Genomic DNA, 25,959 nt, shown 5'->3' with positions numbered 1-25,959 from the left:
TGTTATAGATGAGGTGCCAGCTCCTAGCATCACTCAGCATGATGAACCTTATAATTTGACAGTAGAAGTAGATGTTGGAACTGATTGTGATTCATTTGATGAGGAGGAAACTAATGAAACTAACTCTAGTGATTATGATAGTGAAAAGTTAGAACTGTTTAGAAGATAAAGGAACAAAGAAGTTAATGATACACTAGACAAGTATAAAAACTTGGAGAAGGGTATGAGTTTTAAAGACTTGGCTGAAGCTAAAAGAGTTGTAGGGTACTATGCAGTTGCTAATAGGAAGGGCCTTAAAGTTAAGAAGAGTGAGAAAAGTAGAGTTAGGTACAAATGTGATATTGGATGTCCTTTTGTATGTTTTATATCCAAGGATAACAGAGATCAAGGATTTAAGATTAAGACTTTGAACATAAAACATGAATGTGGTCCAGCATTTCAGAATAGAAGAGCTACTCCCAATGCTTTAGCCCATTATTTCAAGAACAAAGTTCAAAATAATCCTAAGTACAAAGTTAAAGATATGAGGGTGGACTTGGAGGATAGATTCAGACTTAATGTTAGCTATTCAAAGATGAATAGGGTTAAGAGAATGGTCTTAGAGAAGTTGGAGGGTGGCTACATTGATGACTATAATAGGTTAGAGGCCTATGCTCAAGAGTTGAGGGATAGTAACCCTGGTACAGATGTGGAAGAGGGAAAGAGGATATTTCTTAGAATGTATATATGCTTCCAAGCTTTGAAAAGTGGATGGAAAGCAAGGTTGAGGCCTCTAATAGGTCTGGATAGCACATTTCTAAAAGGAAAATGCAAAGGAATTTTGCTGGTAGCAATGGCACAAGATTCTGCCAAACACTTTTATCCACTTGCTTGGGCAGTGGTTGATAGAGAAACAGGTAGAACTTGGAAGTGGTTTCTGGGGCTGCTAAGATCTTCCTTAGAGCTGGGAGATGATGAAGGAGTGACATTCATTTCATACAAGAAAAAGGTAATATCATTAACAAATCACAGTTATGTTTTTCACTATTTGTTTACTTTAACTACTAAATGCCTTCTTTGTTTGTTTTGATTGTTGCAGGGTTTGATTGATGTTGTTGCAACTTTGGTTCCTAAATCACATCATAGATGGTGTGTTAGGCACATAGAAGCTAATTGGAGGGGTGTAGAAATGAAAATGTTGTTATGGTGGTGTGCTTGGAGCTCTTATGATGAAGAGTTCAAGGATCAATTGAGGACCCTAGAGACTATTTCTGAACAAGCTGCTAAAGACCTAATTTGGTACCCTCCACAAAACTGGTGTAGGGCTTATTTTGACACAACATGCAAGAATCAGATGGTTGATAACAACTTCACAGAATCCTTCAACAAATAGATTCTAGAGGCAAGACACAAACCAATAATCAAGATGTTAGAAGATATTAGAGTCAAGGTAAATTACTGTTTTAGTAGTTTATGTAACTAACTGATTTTATGTACTGTTATAGTGGTAAATTACTGTTATAGTGGTAACTAACTGTTACTGTTATGTACTGTTATAGTGTAAATTACTTTTATACTGTTATAGTGGTAAATTACTGTTATAGTGGTAACTAACTGGTTTAGTGGTAAATTACTGTTATAGTGTTTGATTATTGGTTTTCCCTTGTATGAAAAGTAATGAAAATGTTAAAAGATCATGAAGATGAATGTAGGACTTGGAGAGATGAATTCAGTCCATATGCCATGGAGTTATTGGGTGATTTCAGAGAAATTGCACAAGGGTGTGAAGTTGATTTTAATGGTGACTTTGGTTATGAAGTGCATGAAGGTCCAGAGAAGCATACTGTTAATTTTCAACTTAAAAAGTGCACATGCAGAACATGGGACTTGACAAGAATTCCATGTCCCCATGCAATTAGATGTTTACTTGACAAGAAAGAATAGCTATTGAGTGAAATGCAGAAACCCGTATTCAAAGGAAGCTTACATGGATGTGTATATGCATGAAATACAACCAGTTAGAGGTGAAAAATTCTGGAAAGTAGAACCACATCATGCAATGGAGCCACCAGAAATTATCAAAATGGTTGGTCAACCAAATGTAAAGAGAAAGAGAGAAAAGGATGAGGCAAGGATGAGAGAGGGGGTTTGATCAGCTTCAAGAAAAGGACTTGTCATGACTTGTGGATACTGCAGTGAGAGAGGTCACAACATCAGAAACTGTCCTTTGGTAATGCTACTCATTCCATTCTTATTAACTTCAAAAAAAAATTAACTCATTCCATTCTTATTAACTTCAGAAAATGTACTTTGGTAATGATACCTTCATTGCTTGATCTTCTAGGTGAAAGGGAAACATAGCCACTTCTTCCAAGATGTAGGATCTTTTCAAGAAGTACAAGATGTGCCCTTGACAGCACCCCAAGATAGTCAAACATCAGAATTTGTATTTGTTCCTACACCTGGTATGAGGCCAATGACAGCAACCCATACTCAAAGTGAAACAGCTGCAGAACCAGCAACAATGCCAACAGCAATATCTGCGCCAACAACAGCAGCACCAGCAGCTATGGCAATAGCAATAGCTGCACCAGCAACAGCAGCAATGGCAACAGCAAAACTAGCACCATCAGTTGTTCTGGATGGTGACTATGACTGTGAAGATGGGGATGCAATCTCTGAAGATGATGCTGAACATCTAGTTTGGAGACCTAAGATGATATCTGAAGCTAAGACTAGGCTTCAAAAGAAAAAGTTGAGGCAAATACCAACTGGTACAAGGAAGATTGCATTCAAGAGTGATGAATTTGGTGCCAATCTCCCCGCAAACTTGCCATATTCACCAAGGAAAGTCACTTGGAAAGGCAAAGCAGCAATGACATCAAGACAACTGTTGGAAGAAAAGGAGAAAAAACTTGGTAAATTGAAAGCTAAGAAGATCAAGCTCTAGGGACTTCAATTGTGTATGAATGACAAATTTTAACTTAGGAAACAAAACTATATTTTTGTGATGACTGATTCATAACTAATTATGTATTGTTTTTGTGGTGAATCAGTTGTGGAAGTTGTATTGATTCACCCCAAAAATCTTTTGTTGGGCTTATATTAGGGTGAAACACATTGTGACAAGTGGTTGTTAAGTATTTTGTTGGCTATATATAACTATGCTTTGTTATCTATTGATGATCTTGTTATCTATTGATTGTGAAAATTATTGTATTGGTGTTATTTATTGTCGAATATGCATAACATAATGTTGGTTCTTGTGGCAGTACTTTAGTTCAATGACCATAACATACCAATGAAAACTAGAAATTTATTCAAAACGGAAATACAAAAATACAGACAAACTACAAAGACAACTGCAAATTTAACCTAACTAAAAGCAGCAAATTCCCTTCATTAAACAACTATGCCAACAATCTGCAATCTGCAATTTGGTAAGCCATAACTTCTCTACATAATTCAACAGATTTAGAACTGGTAGAAGGACCAACAGTTCCTATGGTCACCATATTTGGACACTACTAACCAAAACACAACTTCTCTACATCATTTTGTAAGCCACAAATATAACAAAAATAGCCCATGACCATATTATAAACTTTTTTTATTGCTTCAATTTCAACTTCAAATTCGAAACTTTCTCCTCCAATGCAGATACATTATTCAAATTTCCATCTTTACTACCCACCATATCATCGACCATCTTCCTAAACTTATTCCTTTCTTGGCGAAGAGCATCCACTGTAATTTTTTGCTTGTGGATAAACATTGATACATGATGTGGAAGTTCTTCATCGCGCCATTCCCAATAACGACAATCATTACTCTCATAACGAGGACATTTATAGAATCTACGACCACCATTCATAGGTGTCGTAGCAGTAAAATGATTGGCTACCGGTCCGCAATACAAACACGAGCATCACCTAGATCACGAGAAGAATTAGAAGAAGATTCTGCCATTTGAAGCTTAAAAATAAACAAACTCCAATTTATCAAAGAAGTTAAAAGAGAGGAGAGAAGCTGCTGAAATTTGGAGATGAAGTGGGTGAAAATGACCTAAGGTCGAGTGATTTGGGGGGTAAAACAAGGTTTGTTGGGTCGGGTCGGTACATTTGGGTTATGGGTGGGGTAAAATCAGGTTTGGGGGTATGGATTAATTAATAACCAATCAGATAATGCCACGTGGAATTATTAAAATGTTTAAATACATCACAACTCACCCGTTAGAATTAAGGGCACAAGTATGCCAGATTTTTAACGGTAGGGTCATTATTCGCAAAATAGGTTAACGAGGGGCATGTTTAGACTAGAGTTGATACGTTAGGGGCAGGTCTGGCCCTTTTCCAATGAAACTATAATAAAAGACATACACTTGGAACTGGTTCTTCTATCTGGTTTATGTAACTTCATGTTTGCACACTTAAATCACACACGAATTACTTGTAAAATGTCTTGCTATTTTGCTCGCAACTCGCGTTTAACTTCAGTGTTTGTGCATCCCTGTAGAATGAGAACATCCTGAAATATATAGAGTTAGTAGAATAGGAAATAACTAGAGTTCCAATGCTATACTCTTCCTTGGTGGAAGAGTTCTAGTTATCTTCAACTTCTAACTCCTCCCTTATCTTGGATAAAGTTCTCTTCGAGTAAGGAGTCCTTCTCCTTATCACTTATGCAACCTTTTTGTTCAGGAGATATCAGATATAACAACTTAAGCTTATCTCCTTCACATGAATCCCTTGTGCTCAAATCTACCTGTGTCTGTGTGCACTATGTATGGACCTGGTTCATGCTTGAGTTCCTTTGTCAATCATCAAAACAAACTTCACTTGGGCCAACAAATTCCCATTTTTTGATGATGACAAACTCTATTCTTTTAATAAGTATAGGACTTGTTTCAACTCAGCTCAACATCGACACAATGCTAGAACATTTTGCATTTTAAAGTCACAAATCATCAAGGACCCAAATTTACATTTTTTTTCTACATCTTAAGAAAGTAGATTTTAGGGATTGATCACCGATTTAGACCCAAATTTGGAAACTAATTATATATTTGGACTCGACAGGATATGGGTCATCAGTATTTGATATTGATTTCGGATTTCAGGCGCTGGCCGGAGTTGACGTTTTAGAAATTCTTCAAAGATACAAGCTTTATTGATTGTGATTGCTTCCTACAATATTGTTTAACGTTTGGCTAGTTTCGATCCGGTTGGTGGTGATTTCTAAAAGAAAAGCATTTTGGAAGGTTGATTTGACTTGCAAAAGGTAAGTGTCTTGCCTAACTTTGGTTTGAGAAATTTTTTCTAATAAATAATATTATTTGTCACATGCAGGGGTGATATATATATATATATATATATATATATATATATATATATATATGAAGTGAAGAGCATATATGCATGTGCCATAATTATTCATGTTCGGAGTAGAATCTAGATTACTTTATGCCTTATTTGATTGTGTTATTTACTTGTTCTATATTTTATTAGATCGAATGACTACTTGAGCACAATAAGTCATGATAGAGTTAGTGTTTAACTCTTAAATTTAAAGTTGCTGCTCCAGTTGAGTCCTTTTCAAAATAGTTTCAACACTTTCAAATAACACATATTGGCTTCACATGGGTTAATAGTCGGTTATTTCAAAACCCACCATTAATGTGTTGAGAAGCTCGAAATTTGGAGGATCGATATTTTTTGGTGTTTGTGGTTTGTATTGATAGATTATTGAATATTTTCACCTAACTTCTTATTTCATATATTGTATTTGTGTGAACATATAAACCCATTTGATGAAAAAAAATCCATTAACGAGTTCGAAACTTTTCATATCTGAAATATTTTAAGAACTAGTATTAATATTACTGAATGAAATAGAATGAGTGTTGATTAATATTATTAAAATTATTTGGGTGAAACTCGTCCTAGTGTTTGAGATACATTTGATGATGTTCTTGATCCATTTCAGATGGAGTTTCGTGAGCTGAAGTTTGAAGAAGACGACGCGCAACCTTTATATAATTTGTAATATAAAAGTGTATATTTTTTATAAGTGTAAAAGTATGTATATATCCTTTTATACACTATTATCACTTTTATACAAAGTTGATATATCAATTATAATAAGTGTATAATATTGTATAGTAATATATAAGGATGTATATTATTGTAAAAGAACTGTTCGTTATGCGGATGAAAGGTAAATAACATGATGGGTTTACATTTTCTTTATATTTTGATGATCTAACAAATTTACTGTCAAAGAACTAGATAAGGGACCTGTCACACTTGGTACACAACTCAATCAACGGACTCGAGCTAATGTGAGTTGCGATAACTTCAGAAGATAAAGAATCAGCACAGGGACCTGATCTCCTTGTGTTTTCCTGACAACAGTACGAAGTCAACTGTCTATAGCTGGAAAGTGACTGCCTGCACTGTACATGCAAATAGTGCAGCACAGTACTGCAGACACTCCTCTTTGGCCAACCAAGTGATTAAGAGCCCGTTTGGATTGGCTTAAAAAAGTGGCTTTTAAGTATAAGTGCGTCAAAACAAGTGATGGAGCTTGTTTTATAAATAAGCAGATAAGTGTTTGGATAAAAGTGCTGAAACTTAAAAAAAGTTATTGAAGTGTTTGGTAAATAAGTGCTGGTAAGCACTTGTTTTTGTAAAATGACTGAAATATCCTTGAAGTTGTTAACACTATAAAGAAAATGATTATGATAATATTTTATTCTAAATTAATACATATACAAAAAATAATAATTTAGTTCATTTTCAATTTAAACTGATTGCCTAAATATAAATTATTTATTTAAATAACATGCAATAATCTATTAATTCACCAAAATATATTTTTTCGTCTCATAGCTTCAAATTATTTGTTAACATGCTCATTGAAAATTTTGATTTAGTAGTTTCATCAATTTAAAAAAATGAGGGATTCAACAGCAATCTTTTTTTAAAAAAAATGTTATAGAACCAAAAAAGAAACTAAAACAAAACAAAGAGTTCGGCAGTAATGGAATTTGGAAGGCACAAATTGGAAATGGCAAAGGAAAGGAGAAAAAGAAAAGATTATGAAATTTGGAAGAAAGGGATTGAAAATGGCGGAGGAAAGGAGAAAAAGAAATGATTGGGTATTTTGGAAATTATACATAAGTATCAGGGATAACAATGTAAAATACTTGGTCAAAGAGGGGTGGCTTTTAAGCTAGAAAAAAAAAAGTTGGGATTACCCAACTTATCATTTTTGGCGTAATTTGGACCTTTTGGCTTAAAAGCATTTGTCCTTTAAGCAGATTTTAAGTTTGCCAAACACCTCAATAAGCTAAAAAATGACTTAAAAGTTGATTTGACCAGCTTTTAAGCCCATCCAAGCAGGCTCTAAATCATTTAAGTGATGTCATACAAGTTGTATTAATAAAGAGTATTACAACAAAACATCACTTGAACACTTGTGAATTCATTCAAGCTCTCCAACCGTAACTCTATCAAGCATTCAATTCTCAAGTGCATCAAGAACAAAGTACAACGCTACTACGGACTAGTTCCTACAGCTAGTCTCTTGTATGTCCTTAGTTGAGTTGTAATTTTGTAATTGTTCTTTAGTGTAATTCCTACTTTGCTTATCTAGAAGATTTAATTAGGAACCTCTTGTAAACCATAAACCTTCAGTGATTGTGTCGTGCCTAGAGTTAGTCATGAGTTGAAGTCTTTGTAATATGTGTATTGCAAAGTAGCTTGTAATAAGTGTATTACAAGTTAGTAAGGGATTAAGAGTTTAATTCCTAGATTGCATAGGTTGTAATCTGAAGTTTGCTCATAGTGAACTTGAAATCCTACCAGTGTAGGTCGTGGTTTTTTATCCCCTTGAGCAGGGATTTTTTCACATAAAAGTTCCCTGTTCCATTTACTTACTGTTACATTAGCATTTTCTGTGGAAACCTATATAGGACCTGGTTTCTATATAGTTTGGTGGACTCATATATTCTATCAATTTCTATTAGAGCAGGTTCTTTCTAAAAGGTTAACACTTAGAAAGGATCTTCATGGCTACTCCACCAAACTTCGAGGAAGGACAGTCTACATATAGACCACCCAGGTTTAATGGATAATACTATGGGTGGTGGAAGACAAGAATGCATGACTTCATCATGACAGAAGATTCTGAGTTGTGGAATGTTATTTGTGATGGTCCTTATGTCCCAACAAAGAAGGTCGGAGACCCTCCAAAGACGGTGCCAAAAACCAGGAAAGAATACAACGATGTAGATAGGAAAGTTGTGGAGAAAAACTTTAGTGCCAAGAAAATTTTGGTGTGGACCTGATGAATACAATAGGATCTCAGTCTGTCAATCAGCCAAGGAAATATGAGAAGCTTTACAAATAGCACATGAGGGAACCACTCAAGTAAAACAATCTAAGATTGACATGCTCACCACTGAGTATGAGCTTTTCAGAATGAAGGACGATGAATCCATTCAAGGCATGCATACAAGATTCACGTCTATCATAAATGAGCTACACTCGCTTGGAGAAATCATTCCTAGGAACAAGATAGTGAGAAAAATTCTCAGTGTTTTGCCCAGTTCATAGGAGAGTAAAGTGAATGTCATTACTGAAGCAAAGGATCTGCAGGCCCTAACTATAGATGAGCTAGTTGAAAATCTGAAAACCTACGAAATGAAGAAGAAGAAGGACAGTGAAAGAAAAGAATCAAAGAAGGAAAATAACCTGGTACTCAAAGCTGAAAGCAATGACTCAAGTGAAGGGTCAGTGACATGGCTTACTTAACCAGAAGGTTTCAGAAGATGGTCCGAAGGAATGGAGGCATACCAAATAGAGGCAGCTCCAGCAAACCAAAGAATTATGACCTCTATCATAAATGTGGTAAACGAGGGCATTTCATCAAAGATTGACCTCTCCTGAAGCAAGAAAACTTCAAGTACAAACCTGATAAAGCAGTCAAGAGGAACCTGATTCCTGACAAATACTTCAAAAGAAAGAACGTTGCTGACAACGTTGTGAAGCAAGCTCTTGCAACACAGAGAAATTCCTCCAGTGAGTCTGAAGAAGAAAATGATGTAGGTGATAGTTCTATGATGGCTGTTGAAAGTGAAGCAACTGAATATGATTCAATATTTGCCTTGATGGCTCAGTCAGATAATGATGAAGATGATGACAATGATGAGGTAAATTTCAGGAATGTTTAGAGAAATCTGAAATCCTACTCTCCTAAGAAACTCATGTCATTAGCCAATGTATTAATTGATGCCTATCATAGTCTTGTAAATGATAAGGATTCCTTAACCATAGAGTTAGGAGATGCTGAACAAACTAGAAATGACCTGGTAGTTTTTGTGTGGTTGATTTGAAGGAATCAAAGAAACCATAGGTAATCTGGAAAATGAAAAGGAGGTTCTAACTAAGAAAGTTGCTAGTGTAGAACATGAAAGATACGATTTGATGGTATCAACTGTTGACTTAAAAGAAACCATTGAAAAAATCAGTAAAGAAAAGAATGACTTAGTGGAGAAAGTTGATGTCTTAGAGCAAGAAAAAGATGACCTCTTAGTTGTGATTATAGAATTAAGGGAAACAATAGAGGAACTCAAAGTAGAATGTAGGCTTGGAAATTCTGAGAAAGGGAAAGAAGTGGCTAGTGAAGTACATATTAGGCTTGAAAACGAGTTAAATGATGCAAAAACTAGTCTATGTGCTGAACTTGAGAAAAATAGACAACTTCAAGCAGAATTGGAAAGAGTAAAAAATAATCTTGAGAAGTCTCTTAAGTGGACCTGTTCCTCGGATGCTATTACTGCCATGTACGTTAACCATGGTGGAAACAGGCAGGGAATAGGGTTTCAAAGGGAGAGAACTCCTTATAACCCTCATAGCAAGTATGTTATTGTACCTGACAATTGGTTGTGTACCCACTGTGGGAAAAATGGGCATTTCAAAGAAAATTACTAAGCCAGGGTTTAGTCTCTTAAGAAAAACAAAGTTTTTGCTGAGAGAGTAACTGTTGAAAAGGGACCAAGTGCCACCCATAAAAATGCATATTACCTGCATGGACTAGAAAAGCACTTATTCATCCTCTTGTTTATTACAAGGGACCCAAACTTGCTTAGGTTCCTAAATCTAACATGTGATCTCCTTGTGCAGGGAACAGTAAAAGGAAGCAATCAACAATGGTTCATGGATAGTGGATGCTCGAAGCACATGACTGGGAATACCATAGATTTTCTTTCACTAAAAGCACTGCAAGGAGGGAGTGTATCCTTTGGTAATAGGAAAAGGGGTACATTCTTGGAGTTGGAAAGATTGGGAAATCATTCACTCACTCAATTAAGAATGTGTACTATGTCTATGGTCTTAAGTATAGTCTCCTGAGTGTTTCTCAAATATATGATAAAGAAAATAAGGTGGAGTTCTTGTCAAAGATATGCACAGTTACAAATCTAGTAACGGATGAAGTGGTACTTGTGGCCAAAAGATACAAGAATATCTATGTTGCTGATTTTGAGTCCCTACAAAGTGGTGATCTGAGTTTCCTGAAAGCAGTTGATGATGATGTTGAACTGTGGCACAGAAGACTGGAGCATACAAGTTTCTCTCTACTGAATAAGCTAGTTCAGAAGGACCTGGTTCGTAGTATACCTGAGTCAAGGTTCATGGAGCACAAAGTTTGTGATGCCTGCGTCGGAGGGAAGCATGTGAAATCTTCATTCAAGCCAAAGAAGGATGTCAGCACCTCAAAACCACTTGATCTCCTTCATATGGATCTATGTGGTCCTATGAGAGTGCAAAGCAGGGGAGGAAAAAGGTACATTTTTGTGATAGTGGATGATTATTCCAAATTCACTTGGACTCTATTCCTTAGAACAAAAGATGAAACTTTTGAAGAATTCGTAGCCTTTGTGAAGAAAATTCAAGTGAAAATAGAATCAATAGTGGCATGCATTAGATCAGATCATGGAACAAAATTTGACAATGCTAAGTTTGATGATTTCTACAACGAGAATGGCATTACCCATAACTTCTCAGCCCCCAGAACTCCACAACAAAATGGAGTTATGGAAAGGAAGAATAAAACCCTTAAAGAAATGGCAAGGACTATGCTGATCGATAGTGGGATTGCTAAGAACTTCTAGGTTGAAGCTGTCAACACTGCCTACTATTTGGTGAACAGGTGCATGATTAGGTCTCTCTTGAACAAAACTCCCTATGAGTTGCTGAATGGAAGGAAGCCCAAGCTGACTCACTTAAGAACATTTGGGTACAAATATTATGTTCTCAACAATGGAAAGGATCAACTTGGAAAATTCGATGCCAAGAGTAATGACGGAATCTTCTTGGAATATTCTTCTCAAAGTAAAGCTTACAAGGTCTACAATAAGCAGACTCAGTGCTTAGAGGAGAGTGTACATATAATCTTTGACGAGTCCTACCCTTCCTGTGAGAAAAACAACAAGGGTGATCAAGATGGAGAGCCTCTACTAGTTCCAGGTGAAGTCATTGATATGGAAAATGAAAAGGCAGACATGATGAGTCAAGTGAAGGAACCAAGTGAAGACAATGCAGTCCCTTTCTCATCAGCCGAAAAGGAATCAGGTACCATAATTACAACTACTAAAGTTGAAGAAAGAGTGGTTGATGCAGTTCAAAGTACCCTCACAAGTAGCTGAAAGAAGAATGCAAGGGAACCGGTTAGATTTACCCAGCTCCTCTACAAATGAGACTCAAGTGCCCAACTGCAAACACAAAATATCCTATCCTCTTGATAACATAATTACCCCTCTGGATTTAGGAGTGCAAACAAGATCAAAAGCTTCAATTGCCTTCTCAGCCTTTCTTTCCCAAATAGAGCCCAAAAACATTAAGGAAGCCTTTAAAGATGCAGACTGGATCACAGCCATGCAAGATGAGTTGCATCAGTTCGAAAGGAACAACATATGGCACCTGGTACCTAGACCCTCAGATCGAACCATCATAGGAACCAAGTGGGTATTCAGGAAAAAGCTTGATGAACACGGAAACACTACAAGGAACAAGGCAAGGCTAGTGGGCCAAGGCTACAATCAGGAGGAAGGAATTGATTATGATGAGACTTTTGCTTCGGTTGCTCGCATGGAAGCTATCAGAATCCTCATTGTCTTTACATCATATATGGAATTCACTATGTTCCAAATGAATGTCAAAAGTGCATTTCTGAATGGCTTCCTCGAGGAAGAAGTTTATGTAAAGCAACCTCCAAGTTTTGAATATCATGAACACCCTGAATATGTGTTCAAATTGGACAAGGCACTGTATAGTTTGAAGCAAGCTTCTCGATCTTTGTACGAAAGACTATATGAGCGGTAAAAAAGGATTAAGAATTTTTGAAAGACAGGTCAAGAACCTGGTTCTTGTACCACAAGTTAGTGGTCTTGTGCTTTTTCATACATATCTTAAAAGGAAACAAAAATTTAGTGCCATGTCATCAACCTTTTCGGACCCTGTATGTCACGTATTTTCATTCAAATCCCTTCACTTCCCTCTGAAACGTTGTATCTCCCCACAAAACTACCATAATTTCAGAACTAGTTTCTCTCTCCCTCATAATTGTCTCTTCTCCTATTAAAAACCTCTTATCACTTTGAACGATCATCTCTCTCTCTCTCTCTTTCTCTCTCTCCCCTTCTCTTCAGCCCCTTCCAGAACTTTCAAACTTCTTTTTTACCATGGCTGAAGATCAACCGATAATCCCTACCATAGTCGAGAAAACTCCAAAGAAAACCTTTGACTCTTCCATTTCTTGTGAAACACCTCTCACCATTCCCTTTTCCACCACCACTGCAGATGATACTTCTAAACTTGATTCTCCTCCACCCTCTGTTTCTCCCATTACTCCCTCAGACCCTTCTCTTCCTCTAAGTGTTGAGAACTCATAAACCCCCAAACTTGATAGCTTCTCATCTCTGTCACCTAAGATTCTCACAGCATAAAACAAATATGGAGAACAAAGTAAGACTCCACAGGTAGAAAAATTCTCTAAGGTTGGTATTGATCAATCTTCAAGTACTCCTATCTCGGAGTTTGCTGCACCCCTAGAATCTCTAGAGAAAGAGGCGATAGAAAACATATTGACTATATATGCTGAAGGAATAGTATATGGAGTCACCCCTACTATGCATGAGTCTCAAGGGGAAGAGAATTAGTCGTTGGTGGGAGAAAGAACTGCGGTGCTCTTTGAAAATCCTGCACTAGAAGAAACTACTGGACCCTTCTTGAAGGACCTGACCCCTCTCCTGAGGAAACAAGTCAAGGATCCTCTTCCCATGTCAGTTTCGACCCTGTTCCTTCTCCTCACTTTGATGTTGAGCCTTTGGAAATTTTGGCTCCTGCTATGAGGTCTAGTGATAAAGAAGATCAGGATAATGTTGCTCTAGATGCATTCATTGCCAGAAGGAGGCCAATAGTCACTTCTGAGCCCTCTTCTAAGCGACCTACTACTAGGTTACAAGCAAAGGAGGCTCTTGAGTCTGCGCTGCAGAAGAGTAAAAGGAGTAGCAAGAAGAAGAAAAAGAGGCTGGTGAAAAATAAAGAGGTTGTATGTGACAAGAACACCCCTGTTGTGGAAGTGGATGAGGAAGTTGTAGATGAACCAAGTTCCTTAGTCAAGAGGTCTCAGAAAAAGAAGCGATCCGCTGAAAATGCTTCAGAGGAAGGTATTGCAACGCCAAGTTCAAAGTTAGTGAAAATCAATAGAAGTTGAAACAAGTAGTGGCTGAAGAGTCACTATCTAATGAGGACATTCTAGTGAAATCAAGTGGAAAGGGTAAGTTGAGTGTGAAGTCTGGTAAAAGAAAGATGGAAATTGTGAGGGAACCCGATTCTGTAAAGAAAGTGAACATGAAAGTATGTCCGATAAAGAAAGATTGAGGTACCAAAAGGTTCTGTGGGGTCGCACATTCGACCCAGAAATATCTGAGATGACTGGCATGAGACAAATCCTTGAAATTGTTGAATTTCAACAGTGGGGACATCTGTTCAAAGTGGATGTGCCCAAAGTCTATGAGGATGAGGTCCTGACCTCTTTACTGTTGAATCTGACCATATTTGTGCACTAGTCAATGGAGTTAATATTGTTCTGGATGCTGCTCTACTTGGAGACATACTTAAGGTCCCTGCTGATGGTATGTCTTCTGTCAAGGATGTCTGTGGTTCAAATTTTAGGCATGTTATTGTAAAGAAGGGCGCAGTCCAGCGGGGGGAATAGGTGCATAAGAAAGCTATGCTTCCTATTTATCAGCTCCTGTTTGAGTTGGTGAACAAGGCCTTTCTACCCCCGTGTTGAGAGAAGATCCATTACTTCTAAGTTTGATCTGTATTTGATGGAAGCACTTGATGGGTTCCTAGATATTAATCTGCCAGCCATAATGATTGAGCACATGCAAAAAGTGACAACTTTCAAAAATGGAAACCATGGTCTTCCTTATGGATTTCTTCTCACGCATGTCTTCAATTTCTTTGATGTGCCTTTGGGACAGCCCAAGATGGGAACCAAGAAGCAGGCCTTCTCTCAAACTACTTTGGAGGAAGGTGAATGTGTTGAAAAAGATGGAGGGGTAGGAAGCACTTCGACGATCTCACAGCTTATCAATGCCCAGAATAGTGCCACTTAGGAGATTAGGAAGTTGAAGGCAAGGAAAGCCATTTTGAAGAGTCAGCAGGCTCAAGGGGCACAGGGTCAGATGCAGAGGTTGCTCGTCTGACCAAAGAAAATGCTAATCTCAGGCAACAGATTGAGAACCTGAAGCAGAAACTGCTCGCAGGGCAAATGTCGGCCAATGCTCGAATTGATCTCGTTCTCAACACTCTTGCTGCAACTTCTAAGCCCTCTCCTTCTAGTGTCCCCTAGGCTAACCCTTCAGTGACCAGTTTCCAGATTATCTCTTTTGTTGTTAATGACTCTATGGTAGTTGTTTCTGTTTTTCTTTTGTGGTGTGGATGGAATTTCCTTGTACTGCTCCTACTGATAATAGTCCAAATCTGCCTTTGTTGTAATGGAAAAGGCTTTTGTTTTATAAAAAGTAATGAAAACTATCCTCTTTTGCTATGAAAGCTTATGTTTCTCTACTTCTTTTTTCTATCATGTGGTGTGCACATATGTGGCATGAGTTAGCTAGGCTAGACTTCTTTATGTTAATTGTTTGCTTGTGTATTTTTAATGATACCAAAAGTGGGAATAATAATTGAAACAGGGATCTGATTAAGGGGGAAGAAGCTAAAGTCAGGAGGGAACTTGTAAAGTTCCTGTTACTTCATCTGGTTTATTTTACTCTGAATATGGGTTATCAGTTTCTAAGTTTGTCATCATCAAAAATGGGGAAATTGATGGGTTTATACTACCTTAGCTTTATGTTTTGATGATCTAATAAACTTATTGTCAAAGAACCAGATAAGGGATCTATCACACTTGGTACACAACTCAATCAACGGACTCGAGCTAATTTGAGTTGATATGACTTCAGAAGATAAAGAATCAACACAAGGACCTAATCCCCTTGTGTTTTCCTAACAACAGTACAAAGTCAACTGTCTACAGCTGGAAAGTGACTGCCTGCACTGTACACAGAAACAGTGCAACATAGTACTGCAGACACTCCCCTTTGACAAACCAAGTGATTACATCATTTAAGTGATGTCATCCAAGTTGTATTAATAAAGAGTATTACAACAAAACATCACTTGAACACTTGTGAATTCATTCAAGCTCTCCAACCGTAACTCTATCAAGCATTCAATTCTCAAGTGCATCAAGAACAAAGTACAATGCTACTACGGACCAATTCCTACAGCTAGTCTCTTGTATGTCCTTAGTTGAGTTGTAACTTTGTAATTGTTCTTCAGTGTAATTCCTACTTTGCTTATCTAGAAGCTTTAATTAGGAACCTCTTGTAAACCATAAATCTTCAGTGTTTGTGTCATGACTAGAGTTAGTCATGAGTTGAAGTCTTTGTAATGGGTATATTGCAAAGTGTCTTGTAATAGGTATATTACAAGTTAGTGAGGTATTAAGAGTTTAATTTCTAGATTTCATAGGTTGAAATCTGAAGTTTGCTCATAGTGAAGTTGAAATCCTACCAGTGTAAGTCATGGTTTTTATCCCCTTGAGCAGGAATTTTTCCACGTAAAAGTTCCCTATTCCATTTACTTACTATTACATTAGCATTCTCTATGGAAACCTATATAGGACCTGGTCTCTATATAGTTTGGTGGACTCATATGTTCTATCACAACATGATTACGTAAGTGCAATATACTATATTGGGTCGTATTGTTAACTTGTGAGAAATCATCAAAATCAATAAAACCCCATTAGGGTTTCATGTTGAGAAAGAGAGAGTTGGTTTAGAGAAATATTTGGGTCTTTTCTATTACTTGAGCAGAAAAAAATCGTCTCTATACAAAGATGGACTCCTATTTATATATTGGGCCTTGACCCAATACTGTAACAAAAGTTACAATGAAATTATAATGGGCCTCTTATACTATGAAGTGTACAAATAAATAAATAAATAAATAAATAGGTTAGTGTTAAGACTTAAAATTGGGCTTCCAACTATTGATATACCAAACACCCCCCTCCCCCACTCCCCCACCCCACCCGCAAGTTGGAGAGGGATACAACTCCCAACTTGGACAGCAGCCCATGATGAATACTCCATGTAAGTGTATTGGTAAATAAATCAGTCAATTGAGCAGTGGTAGGGACGTGGTGCATCTGAATAGCTCCATTAGTGAGTTTAGTGTGAACGAAATGACAATCCACTTCCATATGTTTGGTGCGTTCATGCAACACAGGATTATGAGCAATGTGAATAACAGCCTGGTTATCACAGAAAACAGGAATAGGAGAAGAAACTGAAACATTAAGATCATCGAGTAAATAAGTGAGCCAAGCAAGCTCAGCAACAACTTTGCTAACAGCCCTGTATTCCGCCTCTATTGAAAAAAGAGAAACAAAAAGTTGTTTCTTGGACTTCTAACCAATGAGAGAACCACCAAGAAAAATGCTAAACCCAGTCACAGATTTCCTAGTATCAAGGCAAGCAGCCCAATCACTGTCACAATATGCAGTTAAGGACATATCAGAAGAAGCTTCAAAAAATATACCCAAATCAGAGGTGCCCTTCAAATAACGGAGGAGATGAAGGGAAACATCCATATGGGGAACCCTTGGGGACTGAAGAAACTAGCTCAGGTGCTGGACTGTAACGCATAAATCAGGCCTAGTATGTGTGAAAAAATTTAGCTGCCAATCAAACTCCTGAATTGTTCAGGTTTGGGCAGCAGCTCACCAACATCAGCTTTAAGCTTTTGATTCAAATCCAAGGGACAAACAACAGGGGTAACCTCAGAACATTTATACTCTTGGAGAACATCAGATATGAACTTGTGTTGATGAAGAAGCAAAGGAACCTACTTCAATTCCAAGAAAATATGAGGGTACCCAAATCCTTGATTTTAAAATGGTCATCCAAAAAAGCTTTTAATGCAAGAATTGCAGCCTCATCATCACTAGTCAAGATAATGTCATCAATATAAACAGCCAATAGGACAATAGAAGAAGTGGACTTCTTGAAAAATAAAGAGTAATCATTTAAAGAGTGTGTATACTCCCTAGTGTGAAGAGCAAGAGACAATTTGGCATACCACTGCCTAGAAGCCTGCCTGAGACCATAGAGAGACTTTTGAAGTTTACATACCAAAGAACTAGAAGAACAAGAAGCATAATCAACAGACAGCCCTGAAGGAGACTTCATGTATACCTCCCTATCCAAGTCACCATGCAAAAAAGCATTGTTGACATCAAGTTGGAAGAGATACCATTACCTTTTAACAGCTACAACCACTAAGCATTTAATAGTGGAAAACTTAATCACAGGGGAAAAAGTTTCAGTAAAGTCCACCCCTTCTACCTATGTATCCCCTCTTACTACCAGCCTAGCCTTGTATCTCTCAACACTACCATCAGCCCTATATTTAATCTTGTAGACCCATTTGTAACCAATGGGTTTCTTACCTGTAGACAATTCAACAATTGTCCAAGTGTGATTGGCCTCAAGGGCCTTAAATTCTTTTCTCATAGCCTCCTGCCACGCTGGAATAGAAGCAGTCTGATGATAAAACTGAGGCTCAATAGCAACATTGTGAGAAGAAGGTTGAACTACAGAGGATAAAGAACTGGAGCCAAGTAAAGAAGGAGGAAGAGCACAAACAAAATCATCAAAATGTGCAGGAAGGTGATGAGGTCTGGAAGACTTTCTGGTAGGCTGAATGGAGGGTTTAGGTGGTATAGGAAGAGTAGAAGAGGGGTTATTGGAAGAATACTGAGGGATTGAATATGTGACTGGAGAAGGAGGGAGAGAAAGAGGGATAGAAAATTCATTTTCAGGAGAATCAAAAGGATCAACAGAGATAGGGAATGAAGAAGAAGGAGAGGAAAGAGAAAGAAATATTGAAGTATCAAAGGGAAAAACATGTTCACGAAAAGTTACATCCTTGGAGACAAGAACCTGTTTGGCAGAGAGATTGAACAACTTGTAGCATTTTTTAGCAAGAAGATAGCCAAGAAAGACACAAGGTTCATCCCTTGGTTGGAACTTATCCCTATGGCACTTGGGTTTGGTGTGAAATCAAAGGCAGCCAAAAACTTTGAGGTGAGAATAGGAAGGAGAATGTCCATAAAGTAATTCAAAAGGAATATTCTAAAGTAATTAAGAAGGGAACCTATTGATGGGGTATGTGGCAGTGAGCACATATTCCCCTCATAATTTTATAGGTAACTTGGATTGGAAAAGTAAGGCCCTAGCAAATACTTTTGTTTCCTTTCTATAACACTATTTTGTTGTGGTGTATGTGGACAACTAGTTTGATGTAGAACTCCAGGATCTTTAAAAAATTGGATAGCATGGTTGGTAGAACCAAGTTCCAAGGAATTATCACTTCTAACACATTGAACTCTGGTGGAAAATTGAGTTTGAACCATGGCAAGAAAGGCTTGAAGTAAAGAAAAACATTGCTTTTGGAACCCATGAGGTGTGTCCAGGTTGCTCTAGTGAAGTCATCAACTATGGTGAGGAAGTACTTAAAACCATTATATGTAGAAGTAGAGTAGGGCCCCCAAGTATCAACATGAATTAATTGGAACAGATGAGAAGTCTTTATGCTACTGTCAGGGAAAGGTAACCTTGACTGTCTAGCCATCGGGCAGATGGAACAAGTAAAAGACTATTTTGAAGAGAATTCAGAAGGAATACCAAAAATATCTTTTTAATCTAATAAAAGGAATGTGACCCAACCTTTGATGCCATAACCCTTCCTCTTTATTAATTGAATAATGGTTTTTACAATGTAAAACAGATAGAAGAGATACAGAGGAAGAATCAGAAACATTCAAGGGATATCTACAATGTAAAGTTGCATTGGAAACAAAAGGTAAGCTAACAGTAGCATTAGATGTAGTGGATTCTGAGGGAGACATGAGGAGTCTGTAAAGACCATGCTCTAGCTTACCAACTTCCAGTTGCCTCTTCAGCGAAGGAGCCTGTAAAATACATGAAAGTGAGTCAAATTGTTCCATGCCTTGAAGTTGGATAACTAACTGAGACACAGAAATGAGATTATAGTGAAAAGTAGGAACATAAAGGACATGATCTAAGGTGAAGGAAAACAACTTAAGAGATCATGTACAAGTTACTTTTACCTTGTAGCCATTTGGAAGTGTGACAAGATAGGGGATTACTAAAGGTTAAATGTTGGAAAGGGTATTTTTGCGTGAAGTCATATGATGTGTGGCCCTAGAATCTAAAATCCAAATATATTCAGCTACTCTACTCAATAAAGATGCACTATACTAAACTTCTACACATGCAGTTAAAGGAAAATTACCAGCAAAGTTTGCAAATGCCATCAAGCTGGATTGAGCAGAAAATGGATCAGTCACATGAGCCTGCTGCAGTAAGGAAATGAGTTGAGCATACTGCTCCTTGGTGAGGCTTGGGACTGAGGAGGTACCATCAGAATGACTAGCAGGAGTAGAAACAGGAGACTCAACACTATTGGAGACTAATTCAACCTCAGTATTTGCAACAATCTTCCGGCCCTTGGTAAACTTGAAACTAGTGGAAAATCCATGCAACTTATAACACTTGTCAATTAGATGACCACTCTTTTTACAATACTTACAAAATTGAGAAGCTCTATTTGAATCAAAAGACACTCGTTGAGGATATTGTTTCTGAGGATGTGATGGCTGAGAGAAATTAAGTGAGGCAGCATTGAAGGAGGCAGATCAGGGTTAAACTGAGTGGATGGATTGACCTGCCGCTGTCTTCATCTTGAAGTAGAATGTTATAAGCACTATCTAAGGATGGAGGTGGTTGCATCATGAGAAGGTTACTCCTAACACTGACATATGTGTCATTCAACCCCATGAGAAACTGATGCAGTCTATCTTCCTCATCTTTTTTTCGGATACCAGCCTTAGCAGCACAAGTGCAAGTGCTGATATGACTAGAACGTATAACCTTCAGCTCATCCCAAAGTTTCTTCAGTTTGTTAAAATATAATGCAATTTCTAGAGCACCCTGATTGGTGGAAGCTAATTCCTTTATAATTTCAAAAACTTTAGTTCCATTTACAGTAGTACCATACTTTTTATTCAATTGTGTCTAAATATCCTCAGTTGTTTCAAAATACTGAACACTCTCAGCAATGCTAGGGGATAGGGAACTAGTCAACCATGAGATAACCATGTTATTACACCTATCCCACTGCTTGCATTCTGGAGAATTGTGTGGAGGTCTAGGGAAAGTTCCATCAATGAATTCAATTTTATTTCTGGAAGACAAGGAAACAATAATACTCCTTCGCCAACCCCCAAAACTAGACCCAGAAAAAGGCACAGGAACCAGAAATAGCCCGGGTATATCATAAAAGTAAAGAAATAGAGGACTCGAGGGTCTAGGGATAAATTCAGTGGGTTCACGAGAAGTAGAGGTACTATTAATGTCAGAATTGATTGGAGCCATATCAAATATTCATCAATTTTCAAAATATTCACATGCATCCAAACCCTAACAGGCAATATTCCAAAAAAAAAAACTATCGGAGTTTCTTGCAACCGGAAAATATAGCCTTCTGAAATTGAAGAGCAAGTAGAGGAAAGAGCAGAAACAAGCTTCCCAGCTCCAAAATATCCAGCGAAGAAACCAACCAAAAAAAAAAGATGCGAACTCAGCAATGAAAAACGAACGAAGATGAGATGACGGGTAACATCGGACAGAAGAGGATGATGAAGCTAAGCAAGATCTCGCTCTGATACTATGTTAACTTGTGAGAAATCGTAGGGTTTCATGTTGAGAAAGAGAGAATCGGTTGAGAGAAATATTTGGGTCTTTTCTATTACTTGAGCAGGAAAAAAAATCGTCTCTGTACAAAGATGGACTCCTATTTATATATTAGGCCTTGACCCAAGACTATAACAAAAGTTACAATGAAATATAATGGGCCTCTTATGCGATGAAGTGTACAAATAAATAAATGGGCTAATGTTAAGACTTAAACTTGGGCTTCCGACTATAGCTCGCTTCAACACGTGTATATGTATATGTATATGTATATATATATGTGTGTGTGTGTGTAAAAATCTCTTTTAATTTTTAAAAATGGCATTTTTGCTGCAAGATATATAGTGTGGGTTGTGAAAATGAGAAACGAAAAGATATTATGGATGGACAATAATAATTAGTCGAATGAATTTAGTTTACATTGAATCATGCAAAGCAATTTTTCAAATTCTTTAAAAAACTTGATAGCAACAAATTAAAGAGTCATGCTGGTTAGTGTATTAGTTTATTTTGCTTTAACGTATCTTAAGATTGAGTAGGAGGTATTTTTTACTTTGATGAAGGGCAAAATGGACAGTAAATTTTGAAGGATATTTTTATAATTCAACTTTTAGTTTAAGGCATTCATACTTTTAATATAACATAAAAATATATTAACTTTTACTTAAAGCTTTCTCACTTTTAATACAGTAGTAGTATTTCTAAACGTGTGTTGCACGTTGTATCTCATTAATTAATAGTACTATAAAATTTGTATACTGAAGATCCGAATGAACAGCCCTACATGAGATGCCATCAACTTGCATTATGGTGATGTCAGTGTTATACAAAAATTATGTAATATAACTATAATACCTTCTATATAATATTTTATAATACATAGAAGTTTGAAGTTAGCTAACTATAATAATCCTACCATTGACTAAATTTACATTACTATGAATGCCCACAATTTTGTATTGTAAATATTGGAATTATCTTCTTTTGGGGGTAAAAATTAGGAAATTGTTTATTTAGAGCAATTTATGAACTCATTTTGCTGATCAATATTTTTTTTTTATTGTTGAAAATAAATAGGTTGTTACAAAAAACATAGGTAGTGTAAAGAAAAGTAATATAGAGTGAGAGCATATCTATAAAATATTAAGGTCAATACAGTAACTTTGTTTTACTCATATAAAATCATTTGAATTATTATCTTCTGATGCTCCCTAAATCAAAAATACAAATAAAACGATAAAATAATTCTATATAAAAAAGTCAAACCAAGTATTTAGAGGAAAAAGCATTCAACAGTACATGAAATTAAGAAAAACGTAATTAGTAAGTAGACATTAGCAAGATTAAGATTTTACTTCAAATGAAGAGATAATCTCGGATAGCCAAATTTAAAAGTAGGAACTACTCCTATAAGCGATTTTAATTTTGACTGACAATTGAGTAAAACAAAAATTCTTGAATTGGAGTGTACTACAATACTAATGTATTTCATTTGTGTCTGTTTGTGTTTCCTTTTTCACATTCCGTTAAAACTTCTTTTAGGAGACATTCCAAATAAAATATCAATTAGACATTTTTTTAGTTAGCAAAGATACTTAGATATAAATAGCAATGACTATAATAAAAATAGACATCCATTATAACTATATTTAAATTGAAGAAAAGGTAAATATGGCATACCTCTCAAATTAAAAACCAATAAGTAACTAAAAACTTGAGTAAGAAAAGATAACCTTTCCATCAAATTCTTCCAATTTCTTTTAAGTGATTGTGTGAAAATAGGTTTTTTGACAAACAGTGTGGAAGAAGTAATGAGGTAATCCCTTTTTTCATTCACCGCTTTTATTATAGTCTGATCTTTAAAAGCATACTAGTAATTAAGTATCTCAAATAGAGGTTGATGGAAATTTTTTATCGACAGTTTGCTGATGAAAGTTGTATTTAGTCAAAGAAAACACACTCTTGCAAAAATTGCTTTAAATTCAGTTGGAATCATCACTGCCTCTATTTATTTTGCAGGGACCTAAGAATTGATGTGAAGGGAGCAAGCCATTTGACTTCAAATATTTATTTTTTTTCTGTTCCCAAATTCATTGGAAGTTCTCAATGGGTAGCCCTTGTAAATGTCAAGCCTTCTCCAAACGGCTCTTGCCTTTTGCAACCAGACACATCTTTCTCTTGCATCTTTTCTGATTGCATCATGACTTTATATCGTGACATTATATATATATATATATATTACTAAAGGAGTATTTTGGTTTTTTAACTTTTTAATTTTGAGCTTCTCACTTTTAAAATAATATAGAAACTATATGGTAATTACGATAAATGATTTTATATTCAAAATTATTTCAGCTTACTTTTAAAAAGGCTTTTCAAGATAAATGTATGGACTTTGAGTGATTTTATTTGGACAAAATATATAACTTTATTAGGTAATTTCCTCAAAATCGAGTGACAATTTGAGAAATTAATTTTGTTTCTTTGAGCATGCTTGGTTTTACTAATTGTAAATAGAAACTTATTTTATAAATAGAATTTACGTGTTTGAATGAAAATGTTAAAACTGAAAATAAACAATTAATGTATGTGATAAAAAAAAGTGCTAGTTCACATAAGTTGCAACTTTTATGGAGATTTTAAATTGGTGATCAATCAATTCCTTGGTAATTATTCAGTTAAAAAGTCTGACCTGAATTGATTCCATACTATAATTACGCAAACAAAAAGGCTTATTGGGTGGCTTGGTGATGTGACCATAGAGCATGTCCCAAGATAAAAAAAAGACAAGCAGTTCATTTTTAAGAAGTTCATTTGATGACTAAACAAGTCTCACCACCTTCTTTAGATTTGATTCCCCGTATTTTCTAGTATAGAGAAAGGTAGACTTCTTTTCTCTATACTAGTAAGAGAGATTGAACCTGCAAGCGCTAACCTAACAGAAAAAACCTTCTCGCACTATTCCTCCCCACTAAAAAGAGCGATTGAGAATCTCGAGAAGCTTTCCGAACGTCTGTCTTCGTGGGGCGATTGAAAAAGAAAGGAGTATTTAATTCTTTTACTGCTTCCATTCCACTATTCTGATCGAATTAATTGCTCTTCCGAAGAGTCGTTCTTCTGCTAAAATAACTAAAATGCTTTTAAAAATTGTACAAAAATATTATAAATTTAAAAGTACCTTTGTAATGAAAATAAGGAACGAAGGATACGAAGTGAAAAGTATTTTGATAATTTTAAAAAAGTTAAGGATGAAATAGTAAAATCTTAGTGAAATAAGAAATGCAACTTATGGCTTTTAGCTAATTTTGACTTATAAGCACTTTAAATATTACTATTTATCAGTATAAATAAGTCAAAAGGTACTTATAAGTGAGTTATAAGCTTACCAAACATCTCTTACTTTGAATATATTGAAAATCGAAAGTGCGAAACAAGCACAATCATTTAAATCAACAGTCACGGAATCAACAAATTGCTCCAAGCAAAAGACAAAAGACCACCTCCAGCCTGGGATTCTTAATAATGTTACTTTTCTGCCTAATTATTCGGCCTATTAAATTGGAATAGGGTCCAATCATAATTGCTTTTTTATTAAAACTATTTAAATACAGAAATTATCGACTAAAGGATATTAAATACTAGTTAAAGTTAGAGCTGGCATTACCTCTGTATTTCTTCTAATACAAACTACAAGATACTACTAGTATAATAGTCACAACTTGACCTACCTTTAGGAAAAGAAAAGAAAGAATAATGTGGGAAAGAACTTTAGTTACTTTACAAGAAACGTATACATTTTCGTCCAAATTGTTTATGGAAAAGAAACTGGTATCCCCCAACTGTATCGAGCAATTTATATATGGAGTAATAATCTTGGTCAAAGATAGCAAGTTTTAAGGTAAATAAAATTGATTATTATAAATTATATATTTTTGGACCACGAACATGTTATAATTGTGAACTTGAACATGTTACGAACATTTGTAGTTGTTGGGAATGAAGTGAAGTTAAAAAGAAAAAAAGAAGATTGCACCTGCAGAAGCTTTGCTGCAGAGACTTGGTCACCATTATTGTGGACATATCGCATTTCAAACGGATCCATAGACACCAAACCAGAATTTGAAGTTCATGCATGGTAAACTTATCATCAAACCAAAAGTTTGTCTTAATTATAAGGTTCATAATTAGATAAATAAATTTCTTAATACAAATATTTTTATCAGTTTGAAAAAGATTGACATAGTTCGGAGTATGAGGGTTAAAGTAATAGTGCCAATCTTTTTGAAAATATGAGCAAAAACTACTTGGTCCGCCCAAACTATGATACATTAGCTCCAGCTAGGGGTGTCAAAATGGTTAAAAGAAAACAGTTAACTATCTATAGTATCCACTAAAAATGAGTTGGATAATGAACTTTTTAAAAACGAGTCAAATATGGATAAGAACCATATTATCCATTTAGAAAATAGATAACCAATGGGTCTAACTTTTACATTTGTAAAGCCTCAACTTGTGGGTTCCTAAGTTAGGGAGACTAAAAATTCTCTCAAAAGTGATCA

At 36.1% G+C, this 25,959-nt stretch overlaps 2 protein-coding genes across 2 annotated transcripts; one reads left to right on the top strand and one right to left on the bottom strand.

Moving 5' to 3' along the window:
* Positions 1 to 223: 223 nt before the first annotated feature.
* On the top strand, positions 224 to 1,372 carry LOC107768843 (uncharacterized). Its single transcript, XM_075223815.1, has 2 exons — positions 224 to 988; positions 1,079 to 1,372. The coding sequence occupies exons 1-2, from the start codon at positions 224 to 226 to the stop codon at positions 1,370 to 1,372; spliced, it is 1,059 nt and encodes a 352-aa protein (XP_075079916.1).
* Positions 1,373 to 17,473: 16,101 nt separating this feature from the next.
* Positions 17,474 to 21,082, bottom strand: LOC142165213 (uncharacterized). The gene is made up of 7 exons (XM_075223814.1): positions 20,756 to 21,082; positions 20,373 to 20,659; positions 19,941 to 20,170; positions 19,426 to 19,706; positions 17,990 to 18,565; positions 17,819 to 17,892; positions 17,474 to 17,720 (listed from the first exon to the last, which is right to left on the bottom strand). The coding sequence occupies exons 1-7, from the start codon at positions 21,080 to 21,082 to the stop codon at positions 17,474 to 17,476; spliced, it is 2,022 nt and encodes a 673-aa protein (XP_075079915.1).
* Positions 21,083 to 25,959: the final 4,877 nt, after the last annotated feature.

This window comes from Nicotiana tabacum, chromosome 10 (assembly GCF_000715075.1).
Source record: "Nicotiana tabacum cultivar K326 chromosome 10, ASM71507v2, whole genome shotgun sequence".
NCBI classification, from domain to species: domain Eukaryota; kingdom Viridiplantae; phylum Streptophyta; class Magnoliopsida; order Solanales; family Solanaceae; genus Nicotiana; species Nicotiana tabacum.
The sequence above is the reverse complement of the archived record's forward strand: the minus strand, read 5'-3'. Positions and strand labels throughout refer to the sequence as shown.